The sequence below is a fragment of the Falco cherrug genome, chromosome 16, assembly GCF_023634085.1.
Source record: "Falco cherrug isolate bFalChe1 chromosome 16, bFalChe1.pri, whole genome shotgun sequence".
Classification (NCBI taxonomy): Eukaryota; Metazoa; Chordata; class Aves; order Falconiformes; family Falconidae; genus Falco; species Falco cherrug.
In genome coordinates this window covers 2,952,473-2,966,782 of record NC_073712.1, presented here as the reverse complement: position 1 = coordinate 2,966,782, position 14,310 = coordinate 2,952,473, and the positions used below count along the sequence as shown (strand labels likewise).

Genomic DNA, 14,310 nt, shown 5'->3' with positions numbered 1-14,310 from the left:
TTTTATTAGTCCTGACAAATCCTATTGGCTTATTTACAGCTACTCTGCGCATGAGAGATTTTGTAACTCCTCCAGGGCTGGAGGGAGAAGGCAGAAGGAACTAATGAGTCCCAGAAACAATCTAAGCCCCTCTAAATTAGACCTGTAATGCTGGAAATTTGCCTTGGTTTTCTGCTTTTTTTGTTTTGTTTATATGGGTTTTTTAACAAGCATGTTTCCACTAAAAATAATTGTCTCTTTAACTAAGAAATGTAAAATTACATCTGAATGTGACACTGAAAAAGTCAAGGTTTGAACTGAATTGAAATGTATATAAATATATTATGTTTCTGTGTCCTAGAATGAAATTATAACAAATGCTAACACATTTTATTTGGCTGTTGGTGCAGTACATGACCCATTAATTGTTCTTTTTTCCCCCTCTCTTTTCCTGTAAATTATATCTCCTACAATGAAACAATGCATCTTCAATACAGATGCCAAAGGAAAGAGAAGACAGCATGAAGGAGATGAAAGAGAGAAATCTGAGTGGCTGAAAGAAACATTACCAGATAAAGACAGGGCTAAGAAACTTCGACGCAGAGAATATGTTGGTGATGAAGATAATCTTATGGACACTGGCACGGAAGAAGATGGCTTGTACAGAAATGGTCAAGGCCATTCCATTGATATGGATAGAAACCGTAGATTTTTGGGAAAAGATGAGCTACATGGAGCCCATGGAAATGGAAGGATGGGATTTGGGCAGTTTTCTGGAGCAGGCCTAGATGGAGACTCAGTGGCAAGTGATGGTAGTGTCTTTGGATTAAAAGGCTTAGGAGGCAAAAGTGGGCTAAGGCCTTTCCATGGCAAGGATTCTGTGACAGACAGAGCAGACACTGGTGATGAATTAGGAGAAGTGGGTGAACGGCATTCTGTGGGTGGCAGAGATGATGGTACGCTGGGTGCTGTTAACATTGGCATGGGTGATAGAGGTGTGGGCTCTCAGCGTGACAAGGATGGTAGATTAGGTGATGCTAGTTACAAAGCTGGCTTTGGGAGTGTTGGGAGATTAGGTGCTACTGATGGAAGTTCTGTGTTAGGCAGACTCGATCATGATTCAGCTGGAGGAGGAGATGGTAAAGGTGATCGGTTCAGTCGGACTAGTCTGGGGACTGGAGCTAGAAAAAATGTTGCAGATACTGAGACTGCAGGAGGAATGAGGACCTCCTATGGCAAGGATGGTCTGCCAACTGCAGCCGATATGAATGGTGCAAGCATGAACAGAGGACAAACAGGGACTCCCTATGGCAAGGATGGCCCGACACTTAATGCTAGCGGTCATTTAGGTCAGGCAGGAAGGTCAGGCTTGCTATATGGCCCAGGCGGTCTTCCAGCTGGAGACAGGGCTATATCTGGTGCAGGTGGCAGTACCACAGGAGAAATGGAGGCATTGTACGATCCAGATGGTCATCCATTTGGAGCACGTCTTGGTGATGCTGGTGTAGCTGATGCACGTGGAATTGGGTCTCCCTATGGAAAGGATGGTTTCCCAGCTGGCAAAGCCATTGTTGGTGCCGGTGTAGATGGTGCAGACATATATAGGACTTCTTATGGAAAGGATGGTCTCCCAGGTGGCACAGGCATTGGTGGTGCTGGTATAACTGGTGCTGGGGGAGTTGGGTATCCCTATGGAAAGGATGGTCTTCCAGCTGGTGCAGGTGTTGGTGGTGCAGCGGGAGTTGGGTCTCCCTATGGCAAGGATGGTCTCCCAGCTGGTGCAGGTGCTGGTGTTGGTTCTCCCTATGGGAAGGGTGGTCTCCCAGCTGGTGCAGGTGTTGGTGCAGGTGCTGGTGCAATGGGAGTTGGGTATCCCTATGGCAAGGATGGTCTTCCAGCTGGTGCTGTTGTAGGTGGTGCAGGGGGATTTGTGTCTCCGTATGGAAAGGATGGTCTCCCAGCTGGTGCAGGTGTTGGTGCAGGTGCTGGTGCAATGGGAGTTGGGTATCCATATGGCAAGGATGATCTTCCAGCTGGTGCTGTTGTAGGTAGTGCAGGGGGATTTGCATCTCCCTATGGAAAGGATGGTCTCCCAGCTGGTGCAGGTATTGGTGTAGCTGGTGCAGCAGGAGTTGGGTCACCATATGGAAAGGATGGTCTCCCAGCTGGTGCAGGTGCTGGTGTAGGGGGATTTGGGTCTCCCTACGGAAAGGATGGTGTCCCAGCTGGTGCAGGTGTTGGCGGTGCTGGTGTAGGGGGAGTTGGGTATCCATATGGAAAGGATGGTCTTCCAGCAGGTGCTGGTGTAGGGGGAGTTGGTTCTCCCTATGGAAAGGATGGTCTCCCAGCTGGTGCAGGTGCAGGTGCAGCTGGTGCAGGGGGAGTTGGATCTCCGTATGGAATGGATGGATTTACAGCTGGTGCTGGTGTTGGTGCAGGTGCTGGTGCAGGGGGAGTTGGGTCTCCCTACGGAAAGGATGGTCTCCCAGTTGGTGCAGGTGTTGGTGCAGGTGCTGGTGCAATGGGAGTTGGGTATCCCTATGGCAAGGATGGTCTTCCAGCTGGTGCTGATGTAGGTAGTGCAGGGGGATTTGCGTCTCCCTATGGAAAGGATGGTCTCCCAGCTGGTGCAGGTACTGGTATAGCTGGTGCAGCGGGAGTTGGGTCACCATATGGAAAGGATGGTCTCCCAGCTGGTGCAGGTGTTGGTGTAGCCGGTGCAGGGGGAGTTGGGTCACCATATGGAAAGGATGGTCTTCCAGCAGGTGCTGGTGTAGCTGGTGCAGCGGGAGTTGGGTCTCGCTATGGAAAGGATGGTCTCCCAGCTGGAGCAGGTGCTGGTGCAGCGGGAGTTGGTTCTCCCTATGGAAAGGATGGTCTTCCAGCAGGTGCAGGTGCTGGTGCAGCTGGTGCAGGGGGAGTTGGATCTCCGTATGGAATGGATGGATTTACAGCTGGTGTTGGAGCAGGTGCTGGTGCAGGGGGAGTTGGGTCTCCCTATGGGAAGGGTGGTCTCCCAGCTGGTGCAGGTGTTGGTGCAGGTGCTGGTGCAATGGGAGTTGGGTATCCATATGGAAAGGATGGTCTCCCAGCTGGTGCAGGTTTTGGAGCAGGGGGAGTGGGGTCTCCCTGTGGAAAGGATGGTCTTCCAGCCGGTGCTGGTGTTGCCGGTGCTGGTGTAGAGGGAGTTGGTTCTCCTTATGGAAAGGATGGTCTCCCAGCTGGTGCAGGGGGAGTGGGGTCTCCATATGGAAAGGATAGTCTTCCAGCAGGTGCTGGTGTTGGCGGTGCTGGTGTAGGGGGAGTTGGTTCTCTCTATGGAAAGGATGGTCTCCCAGCTGGTGCAGGTTTTGGAGCAGGGGGAGTGGGGTCTCCCTGTGGAAAGGATGGTCTTCCAGCCGGTGCTGGTGTTGCCGGTGCTGGTGTAGAGGGAGTTGGTTCTCCCTATGGAAAGGATGGTCTCCCAGCTGGTGCAGGTGCTGGTGTAGCTGGTGCAGCGGGTCTTGGGTCACCATATGGAAAGGATGGTCTCCCAGCTGGTGCTGATGTAGGTGGTGCAGGGGGATTTGCGTCTCCGTGTGGAAAGGATGGTCTCCCAGCTGGTGCAGGTATTGGTGCAGCTGGTGCAGGGGGTGTTGGGTCTCCCTATGGGAAGGATGGTCTCCCAGCTGGTGCAGGTATTGGTGTAGCTGGTGCAGGGGGAGTTGGGTCACCATATGGAAAGGATGGTCTCCCAGCTGGTGCAGGTATTGGTGTAGCTGGTGCAGGGGGTGTTGGGTCTCCCTATGGGAAGGATGGTCTCCCAGCTGGTGCAGGTATTGGTGTAGCTGGTGCAGGGGGTGTTGGGTCTCCCTATGGGAAGGATGGTCTCCCAGCTGGTGCAGGTGCTGGTGCAGCTGGTGCAGGGGGAGTTGGATCTCCATATGGAAAGGATGGATTTACAGCTGGTGCTGGTGTTGGTGCAGGTGCTAGTGCAGGGGGAGTTGGGTCTCCCTACGGAACGGATGGTCTCCCAGCTGGTGCAGGTGCTGGTGTTGGTTCTCCCTATGGGAAGGGTGGTCTCCCAGCTGGTGCAGGTGTTGGTGCAGGTGCTGGTGCAATGGGAGTTGGGTATCCCTATGGCAAGGATGGTCTTCCAGCTGGTGCTGATGTAGGTGGTGCAGGGGGATTTGCGTCTCCCTATGGAAAGGATGGTCTCCCAGCTGGTGCAGGTGTTGGTGCAGCTGGTGCAGGGGGATTTGCGTCTCCCTATGGAAAGGATGGTCTCCCAGCTGGTGCAGGTATTGGTGTAGCTGGTGCAGGGGGAGTTGGTTCTCCCTATGGAAAGGATGGTCTCCCAGCTGGTGCAGGTATTGGTGTAGCTGGTGCAGCGGGTATTGGGTCACCATATGGAAAGGATGGTCTCCCAGCTGGTGCAGGTATTGGTGTAGCTGGTGCAGGGGGAGTGGGGTCTCCCTATGGAAAGGATGGTCTTCCAGCAGGTGCTGGTGTTGGCGGTGCTGGTGTAGGAGGAATTGGTTCTCTCTATGGAAAGGATGGTCTCCCAGCTGGTGCAGGTTTTGGAGCAGGGGGAGTGGGGTCTCCCTGTGGAAAGGATGGTCTTCCAGCCGGTGCTGGTGTTGCCGGTGCTGGTGTAGAGGGAGTTGGTTCTCCCTATGGAAAGGATGGTCTCCCAGCTGGTGCAGGTGCTGGTGTAGCTGGTGCAGCGGGTATTGGGTCACCATATGGAAAGGATGGTCTCCCAGCTGGTGCAGCGGGACTTGGGTCTCCCTATGGAAAGGATGGTCTCCCAGCTGGAGCAGGTGTTGGCGCAGGGGGAGTTGGGTCTCCCTATGGAAAGGATGGTCTTCCAGCAGGTGCTGGTGTTGGCGGTGCTGGTGTAGGGGGAGCTGGGTCTCCCTATGGAAAGGATGGTCTCCCAGCTGGAGCAGGTGTTGGAGCAGGGGGAGTTGGGTCTCCCTATGGAAAGGATGGCCTCCCAGTTGGTGCAGGTGTTGGTGTAGCTGGTGCAGCGGGAGTTGGGTCACTATATGGAAAGGATGGTCTCCCAGCAGGTGCAGGTGCTGGTGCAGCTGGTGCAGGGGGAGTTGGATCTCCATATGGAATGGATGGATTTACAGCTGGTGTTGGTGCAGGTGCTGGTGCAGGGGGAGTTGGGTCTCCCTACGGAACGGATGGTCTCCCAGCTGGTGCAGGTGCTGGTGTTGGTTCTCCCTATGGGAAGGGTGGTCTCCCAGCTGGTGCAGGTGTTGGTGCAGGTGCTGGTGCAATGGGAGTTGGGTATCCCTATGGCAAGGATGGTCTTCCAGCTGGTGCTGATGTAGGTAGTGCAGGGGGATTTGTGTCTCCGTATGGAAAAGATGGTCTTCCAGCAGGTGCTGGTGTAGCTGGTGCAGGGGGAGTTGTGTATCCATATGGAAAGGATGGTATCCCAGCTGGTGCAGGTGCTGGTGTAGCTGGTGCAGCGGGTATTGGGTCACCATATGGAAAGGATGGTCTCCCAGCTGGTGCAGGTGTTGGTGCAGCTGGTGCAGGGGGAGTTGGTTCTCCCTATGGAAAGGATGGTGTCCCAGCTGGTGCAGGTATTGGTGTAGCTCACGCAGGGGCAGTTGGTTCTCCTTATGGAAAGGGTGGTTTCCCAGCTGGGAGTTATGGTGATGCTGGCTTAGCTGGTGCAGGTGAATTTGTTTCTTCTTATGGAAAAGATGGTCTTCCAGGTCGAATGGGAACCGGATTTGGTACTGGTGCATCTGATTTTGGTGGTTTTGGATCTCCATATGGAAAGGATGGTCTCCCAGGTGGGCATGAGGCTGGTGCTGGTGTATCTGGTGCAAGGGGTGTTGGTTCTTTCTACGGCAAGGATGGTCTCCCAACTGGGACTGTGGGAGGAGCTGCTCGTGTTCCGTTTGGAGGTGAAGAATCAGTGGGATCTTATCGTGGCAAGGATAGTATGCTGAGTAGAGGTCAGGGATATATGGGTGGATCAGGAGGAGACAGCTTTTCCTCAGAAGGTGGTGGTGTTGCAGGGTCTGCAATACGGGGTGCTGGGTCTCCCTACGGCAAGGACACTGGGTCTGCTGGGGCCAGGGCTGGCATGGGTGGTGGTGGGAGGCTGGGAGGTGATGAAAGGGGGTTACATTCAGTCCGTGGTAAAGAAGATGCTGTTGGACGAGGTGGTGAATATAGGCACGGTTCACATCCTGGCAAATCTTCTATGGGAGGTGAACCTGGAAAGGGCACTGCCAGTGATTTCAGAGGATCAGGGAACAAAGGTTCATCTGATGACAGAGGTTCGCATTCAGGTCAAGTTGATGCCAAGGGTCAGGACAGAGATTTAGGCCAGGTAGACTCCCTTTATGGCAAAAATTCTGCCTTTGGAGGGACAGGGAGTAAATCCCGTAACAGATCTGCTGATGGGAGGAATTCAGGTGGTTTTGGTCAAGGTTCAGTGGATTATGGCCAGATGTCAGATCTTTATGGTGGACCTCCTTCAGTAAATCTGAGAGAACAGGAACCCAGCCTTGATATTAAAGCCAATGATTTCTTGAGTACGGAAAGTATGGAAAAAAGAAGACGTTACTGTCTAGATGATCTGAAAGGTACGTGTTTAACTGATGGCTTCTGTATTGGTGGTCTTTGCATTTTGATACTCACATTCCTAATCCTGGAGAGAAATTGAATGTTATGGTTTAGACGAATGTAGCTATATGTAGAAATTTGGTTATATCATGGTCTATTCCTAATTTTACAAATGATTTGCTGTGTAGTCTTACTCAATTTGCTCAGATCAAACTGCCGTAAAAGGTCTAAATGGTCTTTATTTAAATTATCTAGAGCAGGTATCACCTGTTCATTCAAGTGTATGATTCATATCCACATGGAACAGACTTCAGTTCACAAACATATTAGTTCCCATATAGTTTCAAGGAATATGGCCATGTTTCTTTTATATTGTTCCAATTTGAAACTTATTGTTTCACTTTGTTCTAACATCTAGTGCAAAGATCTGTGTATTTCCAAGTTCTGGGAATAAATCTGTGCCTGCTTATATTGGATTAATATGCACATTGAGCCTAATGTAAAGAGCTCTTTTCTCTTGTAACATCAGAAATAATAAGGTGTTGCATATAGTAAAAGGAGAGTAATGTGTATGCAGCTCTTTGACTTAGACCAGTGGCAAGACTAGCGAGACAATACTTTGAAAACTGTAGAAATGAGAAACTTCAAATGTATAACTGAAGGGGAATATTTGCCTAATGGAATTCTGACAAGTTAGAAATTATCAAGACAAACAAAACATCAGTATAAATAAGGAAGTAAAATCAACAAAATTGGGGAGGGAGATGGGGTGTTTATTAGAGAGGGGATGAGCTTGTTAATGGAGAAGAACTTGGGACGGGAAAGAGGAATATGGGGGGTAGAGAATAGTGTGACCGGGGGCTGTTTGGGGGGAAGTGGTTGGGCAGCCCTGGATCTGGTCAGTGCAGAGGAGAACGGTGTAATAGTATATCCATATCCCAAAGTACCCTGCTTCTTTCCACTGGCTGCAGAGGGAGCCAAGACAATTAGCGCAGATTTAACATAGCAAATCTGTAGATGGATAATGTGATTCGTGATGAATCCATTGCCCATTAGATTGATGTCAGGACTATATGGTATGCAGGCCAGCTGGCATGTGCCTTCAGTGCAATAAGTTAATGCCAGCTGGCCCACAGTCTTGTTGTACAAAAGCCTGCCATGACCACAGTATGTTTTTTTAAAAAGCTTTCTTTTCTTCTCATGTGCACATGCATTTCCATTTATACATTTCTCCCGGTCAGTATAACACAGAGTTAGCATCTTTTCAACATTTTCTTTTCTGAATGTTCAGCACCACGCTGTTTTATCAACAAACAGTTATTTGATGTCAGAGTCCTGAAAGGGGAACCAGCCGAGCTGTCTTGCACTGTCAGTAAAGATGAAGTGACAGGAACCTGGTTTAAAGATGGATTAAAGGTGGGTGTTCTCTAGCTGCTGTTTTCTTTGGTTAGCAATGCTCTGCTCGCTGGCTCTACTTCTTAAGTGTCATGTCAAAGTGTCCTTCCCTCTGCCAGTCTTACTGTAGTCTGAGTATGGCCCTGGAAGGATTCTGTGGGAGCCTTTTGATAACAAAACTCTTGATACAAACCCACCAAGATTTCTCCTCTTCCTGCTGCAAGACATTTCCCTTCTTGATGACAACAGAAGTCTTTGTGCTTTCTATTCTTTTTCTTGTGTGGAGATGGTGTGGGTCTCTCCCTTGCAACACAATCCTTTTCCTTGGTGAATGTAAGAAACATGCAAAAGGCGAGGGAAAAATCTTCAAAGGATCCTTCCTTCCAGCAGGCATAACACAGAGTGCTTTTTCAAATTAGTGCTTAAGGTCAAACAGACATCGTATTCAATCTTCCAAAACAGCACTAAACAGTAATTCCAGTTGTGGGACCTGGATGATACTGTAGGAGTTCTGAGGTGTCGTACTGGAGCGTGGGCCAAAGTTTTTGTCATTAAGAATAGAAAGAAAGAGCTTGGAGATTTTACTAAAATTCATTTTAATGGTGTTTGAATCAAGTCTTTGTGGGAAGTATGTTGATAATGCTTATATGCGATGTTGCCAGATGAGTAATCCCAGAATATTACTGTAATTAAATGTGTATCATTCATAAGTCTTTTCAATTACATTTTGAATTTTTGTCTGTTTAAGTTTGGATTGCCCTTTTTTAAAGAATGGTCTCTGTGCTTTACCTTGTAGTTAAAAAACATGGATGGAATCTTTTTTGAAAAGAAAGGTCTAGTCCACAAACTAATTATTAATAAAGTGGAAGATATTCATGCCGGGAAATACAGGTTTGAAGGTGGGGATATAAAAACTGAAGCTTCAGTTTTTGTTGAAGGTGAGTCTATTCAAACTACCAATGCAGTACGCTAGCCTTGATGTGCTCTAAACCTAATACGTTTTCTCAGAGACCTCCAGCTGGTTATTGTGGCAGCTTTATTATAAAGAATTACCATGTAAATGGGAGATAGGTTTTGTACAGGTTGGTGCATTTTGTATTTACAAATTTAACTAGGTTGCCTTCCTGAATAGCTTCTGTTATTAACCCAGAGGGGTTGTTTGGGGTGCATATAACACTTTGTCAGCCCAGATTCTTCATTCTTGTGTTTAGCGTATTGCCTATGAGAAAGTTGCTCCGTTGAAAAGGGCAGTGTGATACCACAAATGCTTTGCAATAATTATCCTGTTGCAAAGTACACATATGTATGTGAAGCACCGAGCACGCAACTAAAGGTGAAGGTCCAAATGTTCTGAGCTTCTAAGCATTAGTGGCAGCATCATGAGGGGAAGCCTTTCCCTCCAAGGTGAGCCTTATCCTCTTTGAACTGCAGTTTTTAATGATCTTGTATCACCTGCTTAGATCCTCCACAGGTTGACAAAGTTCTCCTCAAAAACTTAACAAGCGTTCCTACTGTGGCCAAGGCAGGGCAGCAAGTAAAGATCAAGATCCCTTTTGAAGGTCGGCTACCAGTCAGAACAACATGGCTGAAGGACAGAATGGAGCTAGCAGATGACACCAGGATTCGTGTTGATAAAACAGAGACCTTTACCATGCTGTCCATCTCCAGCAGTGAGAGAAAGGACTGTGGGGATTACAAAGTCAGGCTGAAGAATGACAGCGGAGTCCTGGAGATTAACTTAAAGCTTGTGGTAATAGGTAAGAGCCCCACAACATCCACTGTGGCTTTCATTGTAAAGCTTAGGCAGGCAACCCGTTAATACTGGCGACAACCTTATTTAGAGCTATTGCCTATTCCAAGATGAACAAGACTATGTAATTTTCCACTAAATTAGGGTCCAAGCAAAGATTGCTGACATGTTTCTTGCCCTTTAATATGAGGTGGGACAAATCTAGTTTGGTTTTACACAGCCTCAGCAGCTGAGTTTTGAATGTTGGGTGACTGTGGGAGCTGGAACTATGAGCAACAGGGAAATTTATTAACATTAGGTTATCAAGGCCAAGTTCAGCCCTGCCATAAATGCCGGTACTCTTTTGGAAGACCAGAAATGGTGTTCTTCCTTTATAAGCAAGCTGAATTGGTGCCGTGCTTATGAGGACAATTAGCTCATGGAGCAAGGGCCTACCTTCCCCTCACCACCCCTCCTTATCAAAAGTTAGTGGAAGTATTTAAGAGACAATTCAAGCACCCATCCCTCGTTCTGCAATTATGCATGTATTCCATCAGAATCGGAGTCTCCCAGCTGGTGAGCAAGAGACAGTGTTTGCTCCAAACCCAGGGGCACGTCTGGCTCTGGAGCCAACTCATAGTCTCTCTGTGTTCATCTTTTCAGACAAGCCACAGCCACCTGCAGGACCCATCAAAGTTGTAGAAAGCTCTGCAAATGACATCACCATTCAGTGGAAGCCCCCAAAGGATGATGGAGGCAAACCAGTACAAAGCTACATTGTTGAGAGTCAACAGGTAGGCAAGAACGACTGGGTGACGTTGGGAGAAGTGCCCAGGAGCTGTACTACGTTCACCACGAACAAAGTGGAACAAGACATGAGCTACTACTTCAGGGTGAGAGCTGTAAATGCCGAGGGAACTAGTGATGCACTGGAATCAGATGAAGTGAAGGCTGTCAGTAAAGGTAAGTAAATACTTTCCATAATAGTGTTCAACACTATCTGGGAAATTCATTATCAAAGCTGATATCAGACTCACTGCATTGTAGATGTTGCTACAGATCTAACTTGAATCATGGCTGTGAATTCTTCACACAAATCCATGGAGATTGCATATCAAGACTAGAAGTTTATTGCAGGCTCTGGTGGTCTGAGTGAGATGGCGTTATGTTCTCATTTATGCTCCATTCTGAATTGGAAAGCAAGTTTCATGGGGGAAATGTAATATGCATAAAGATCAAAGGAAATTTTTGGCTGGAAGGGGAACATGTGAGGCCTTTTCTTGACTCCATAGGTAAAGGAGTGTCTCCATATGTGCAACATTTTTCAGCATGACCGCTTCATTCCCCTGATTCCCAAACTACTAATTCTATTTTTTGTCCCTTAATGAGTTTAAATACTAGAACAGTTTTGCCGTGGGCATGAATGTAGTACTAGAGAGAAAGCGATGCTCTATTCTATTTCCAATTATCTTCTTTCTACATTCTCCTCCTCATGATTATGAGAATCTCTGTACTTTGCTTTAGCAGAGGGCTAAGAAAATCCATTTTGTTTCCACTTTCTGTCATGAAAAGTAAGAATAATGCTGACTTGTTCTACTGTGTAAGAATGACATACTTCACTCGGTAGGCTGACAGTGGAATCGTCAGTCATGGTGACAGCAGGTCATTCATGAAAATGAAATTCAGGAACAGAGGTCCATCATGGATCCTGTTTGTGTGGGGAATAAGATACACAGCTTTAGGTCTCAGTCAAACGGTTTCAAAACACATCCATATGAATACCTTGGGGAAACTGGAAGAGTAAGTGACACAGAAGACATTCTTATCTTGCAATAAAAATATACCTGCTAATAATGAAACACTAATCTCTCTCTAGCTTCACCTGGTGCCCCAGATCCCCCTGAGATTGTCAGTGCCAGCAAAGACACCATCACAATATCCTGGAAAGCACCTCGTAAAACTGGCAGTTCCCAAATCGTGGGATATATAATTCAAAAGCGTAAGAAGGGTACCGTGACCTGGCTGCCAGTCAACAACGTGCCTATAGCAGGTAGGTAGCTTAAATCCCGGAACACACTGGAAGACTTGAAAAAGACAAAAAGGTCAGCTGGGTTCAGGAGCTGCTTAGGATCTTACACCTTTTCACATCAGTGTTTTTCTTCATGAATTCTTGAGATGCTTGCTGTCCCTGTCGCAATCATGTTACCCCGATCTGAAGTTTTACCTTCTTACCTTCCACAGCTGTAGTGTATATGTTTCCTCACAGCTAAGGTTCACAGCTATGCCGTAGCAAAGCCAGGTCTTGAGTTTATATACAACTGAATGCCTGAGAGGAGGATTATGATCTTTTCTAGATTGTGTGGAAGCATATGGCTGGAGAAGTGTGCAGAGATGCTCACTGCTGCATCCTGGGATGTAGCTCCTCTACAGATAAACTGAGGTCTCCAATTTCTGGAACTAAAGTCTTCACATGCAGAACTACTGTCCTCAGTTCTTGCACTAGGAACTCATCAGATGGAAATTTTTAAGTGGAAGGCATATAAAGAAACCCAAGTGAAATGTATGAGCTCCAAGATGCATTTTGACTATAGCTAACATTATCTATCAGGTGCAAGCTAGGACTTCTTATCTGGTGTAGAAGAGTTCAGGATCATTCCATGAGGGAAAGCAGTATTATGCTTTCTCTAACTTTTAATAGCTTTTAAGTGCTGTTTGATTTGAAAGGGAATATAATGATCATGTCCCAGAAGTACACATGCTCTTGGGTGGGGAAGGGCAGGGTAATCAGTGACAGCATTTTTACATGACTCCAGAGAATTATTCAATCCACAGTTCTACAGGGAGTAAAGTACAGCATTGGTGTCTTCCCCTTTCTTGCTTGAGGAACACCTGAGCCAACACACTCCTTTTCTTTCTGCAGACAAGAAGCTGAAAATGACCAGTCTCAAGAAAGGTCTGCAGTATGAATTTCGTGTGGCAGCTGTCAATGCTGCTGGCATAGGAGATGCCAGTGAACCGTCACAGCCTGTCTTTGCGCGGGATTCCACGAGTAAGTGCACTGCCCCCCATCCTTCTGGCTTGGGGATACATAAAGCTGAATGTAGACTGACAATGTATGTTTTTAAATGCTTTGTGAAAAAGTATGTGAAAACAAAGATCAAAGAATTGGGGAATGTTTCATGGTTGAGAATCTGCTATCGGCATGAGGAAGCAATGGAAGGATTTCCTGTGTGATGTCTAAGTTGGATATGGCAGACTCCTGCGTGGGGGTTACATACAGTGTGGAGAAGTATTCAGGATGGGTTGCAGACCATTTCAGGAGTGTCATAGGTTGTACTGCATAGCTGGCAGGAGTGGGCATCTGGATCCAGCTTTGAAGAACTGGAACAAGGTGGAGTCAAGACAGCAGGGTGGATATCCAGTGCACTTCCTGAGATGCCCCAACATTCTTGAAGTGACTCAAAAGAGGGGACAGAAATCCTAGAAAAATTGTAAAAGTTTAAAAAATATAAAAATGTAAATAAAATTCCTGTTTCCAGAACCTCCAGGTCCAGTGCAAGACCTTAAAGTGAGCAGCAGCAACAGCACTAGTGTCACCTTGACATGGAAGAGACCTGAAGCAAAGGATGGGATGGATGTGAAAGGCTATGAGGTGGAGATGCGGTCTTCTAACAACCTCAGCTGGACCAAATGCAATACTCTCCCCATAGAGGTGGCCACTTACACAGTTAAAGGCCTCCAAGCCAAGGAGATTTACTTTCTGCGTGTGAGAGCCATCAATGACAGTGGCTCAGGAGAAGCCACAGAGGTTGAAGCTTGCATTGAAGCTGCTCCCGCTGTAGGTAAGTCAGAGCGGGCTGCTCTCAGAGTGAACGAGCTCATTCTATAGGTAATGGGATGCAAGCAAGGTCTGCAGGACGCTGTGAAGAGCTGCTTTCAAGTCCCAGACTGCAGCAGAAGGACAAGTACTACATTACTCCTGTAGAGTATGGGTCTTATTAAGTCACGTCATGAGGAAATTCTGAAGATTTAACTAATAATAAATGTATAATGCACAGTGTTCAGCTCATGTTAAAGACTCATTATGATAAAAGAACCCCTAAACCTCTGTTTTTGCCTGGGATTTATGTTTCGCCCCCTGTGCGGAGCTATACCACAGTCACAATCACCAAACAGAAACCGCACATGCTTTGTGCTCTATTAAGGGAAAAATAGAGGTTTCAGTCAATTTTTAATACAGTCTTGTGGAACCCAGCATTTTATTTCATTCTATTAAATCGCAATTGTTATGCTGTTTTTTGTAACCTTTATTTTCCTTTTTAATTTTCTAGTTTGAAAGTTTTTACCTTTTTCACTTTTTCATCTTTACAGTCTGTAGCTCTGTTTTTTCCCCTGCTGTTTGGGAATATTGCAGAAATGCAGGAGTAAGAGATAACTGTGTGAGGGATTCATCTTCCTTAACTTGGATCCCAAGTGAAAATGTCTACTTTTGGCCTATGCTTGCAGACTCCTTTTGTAACTGCTCAGTAAATAGATAAATGTGGGTCCATCTGGGAAGCAGTTTTTTCAGTTTGAAACTGGACGTGCTAGATACAACTTAGCACTATTGACTTTGGCATTTTTAGAAA

General features: G+C 47.0%; 1 protein-coding gene across 4 annotated transcripts in view; it reads left to right on the top strand.

Annotated features, from left to right (window-relative positions):
• IGFN1 (immunoglobulin like and fibronectin type III domain containing 1) overlaps positions 1 to 14,310 on the top strand; it is a 63,282-nt gene that overhangs the window by 43,527 nt on the left and 5,445 nt on the right. For 3 of the 4 annotated variants that reach the window (XM_055727992.1, XM_055727993.1, XM_055727994.1), the window contains 8 exons: positions 477 to 6,578; positions 7,850 to 7,974; positions 8,750 to 8,891; positions 9,414 to 9,710; positions 10,346 to 10,645; positions 11,559 to 11,732; positions 12,603 to 12,731; positions 13,222 to 13,524. In XM_055727992.1, coding sequence (XP_055583967.1) covers positions 477 to 6,578; positions 7,850 to 7,974; positions 8,750 to 8,891; positions 9,414 to 9,710; positions 10,346 to 10,645; positions 11,559 to 11,732; positions 12,603 to 12,731; positions 13,222 to 13,524 — 7,572 coding nt within the window. The remainder of the gene's footprint in view (positions 1 to 476; positions 6,579 to 7,849; positions 7,975 to 8,749; positions 8,892 to 9,413; positions 9,711 to 10,345; positions 10,646 to 11,558; positions 11,733 to 12,602; positions 12,732 to 13,221; positions 13,525 to 14,310) is intronic. The other variant, XM_055727995.1, reaches the window with a different exon arrangement.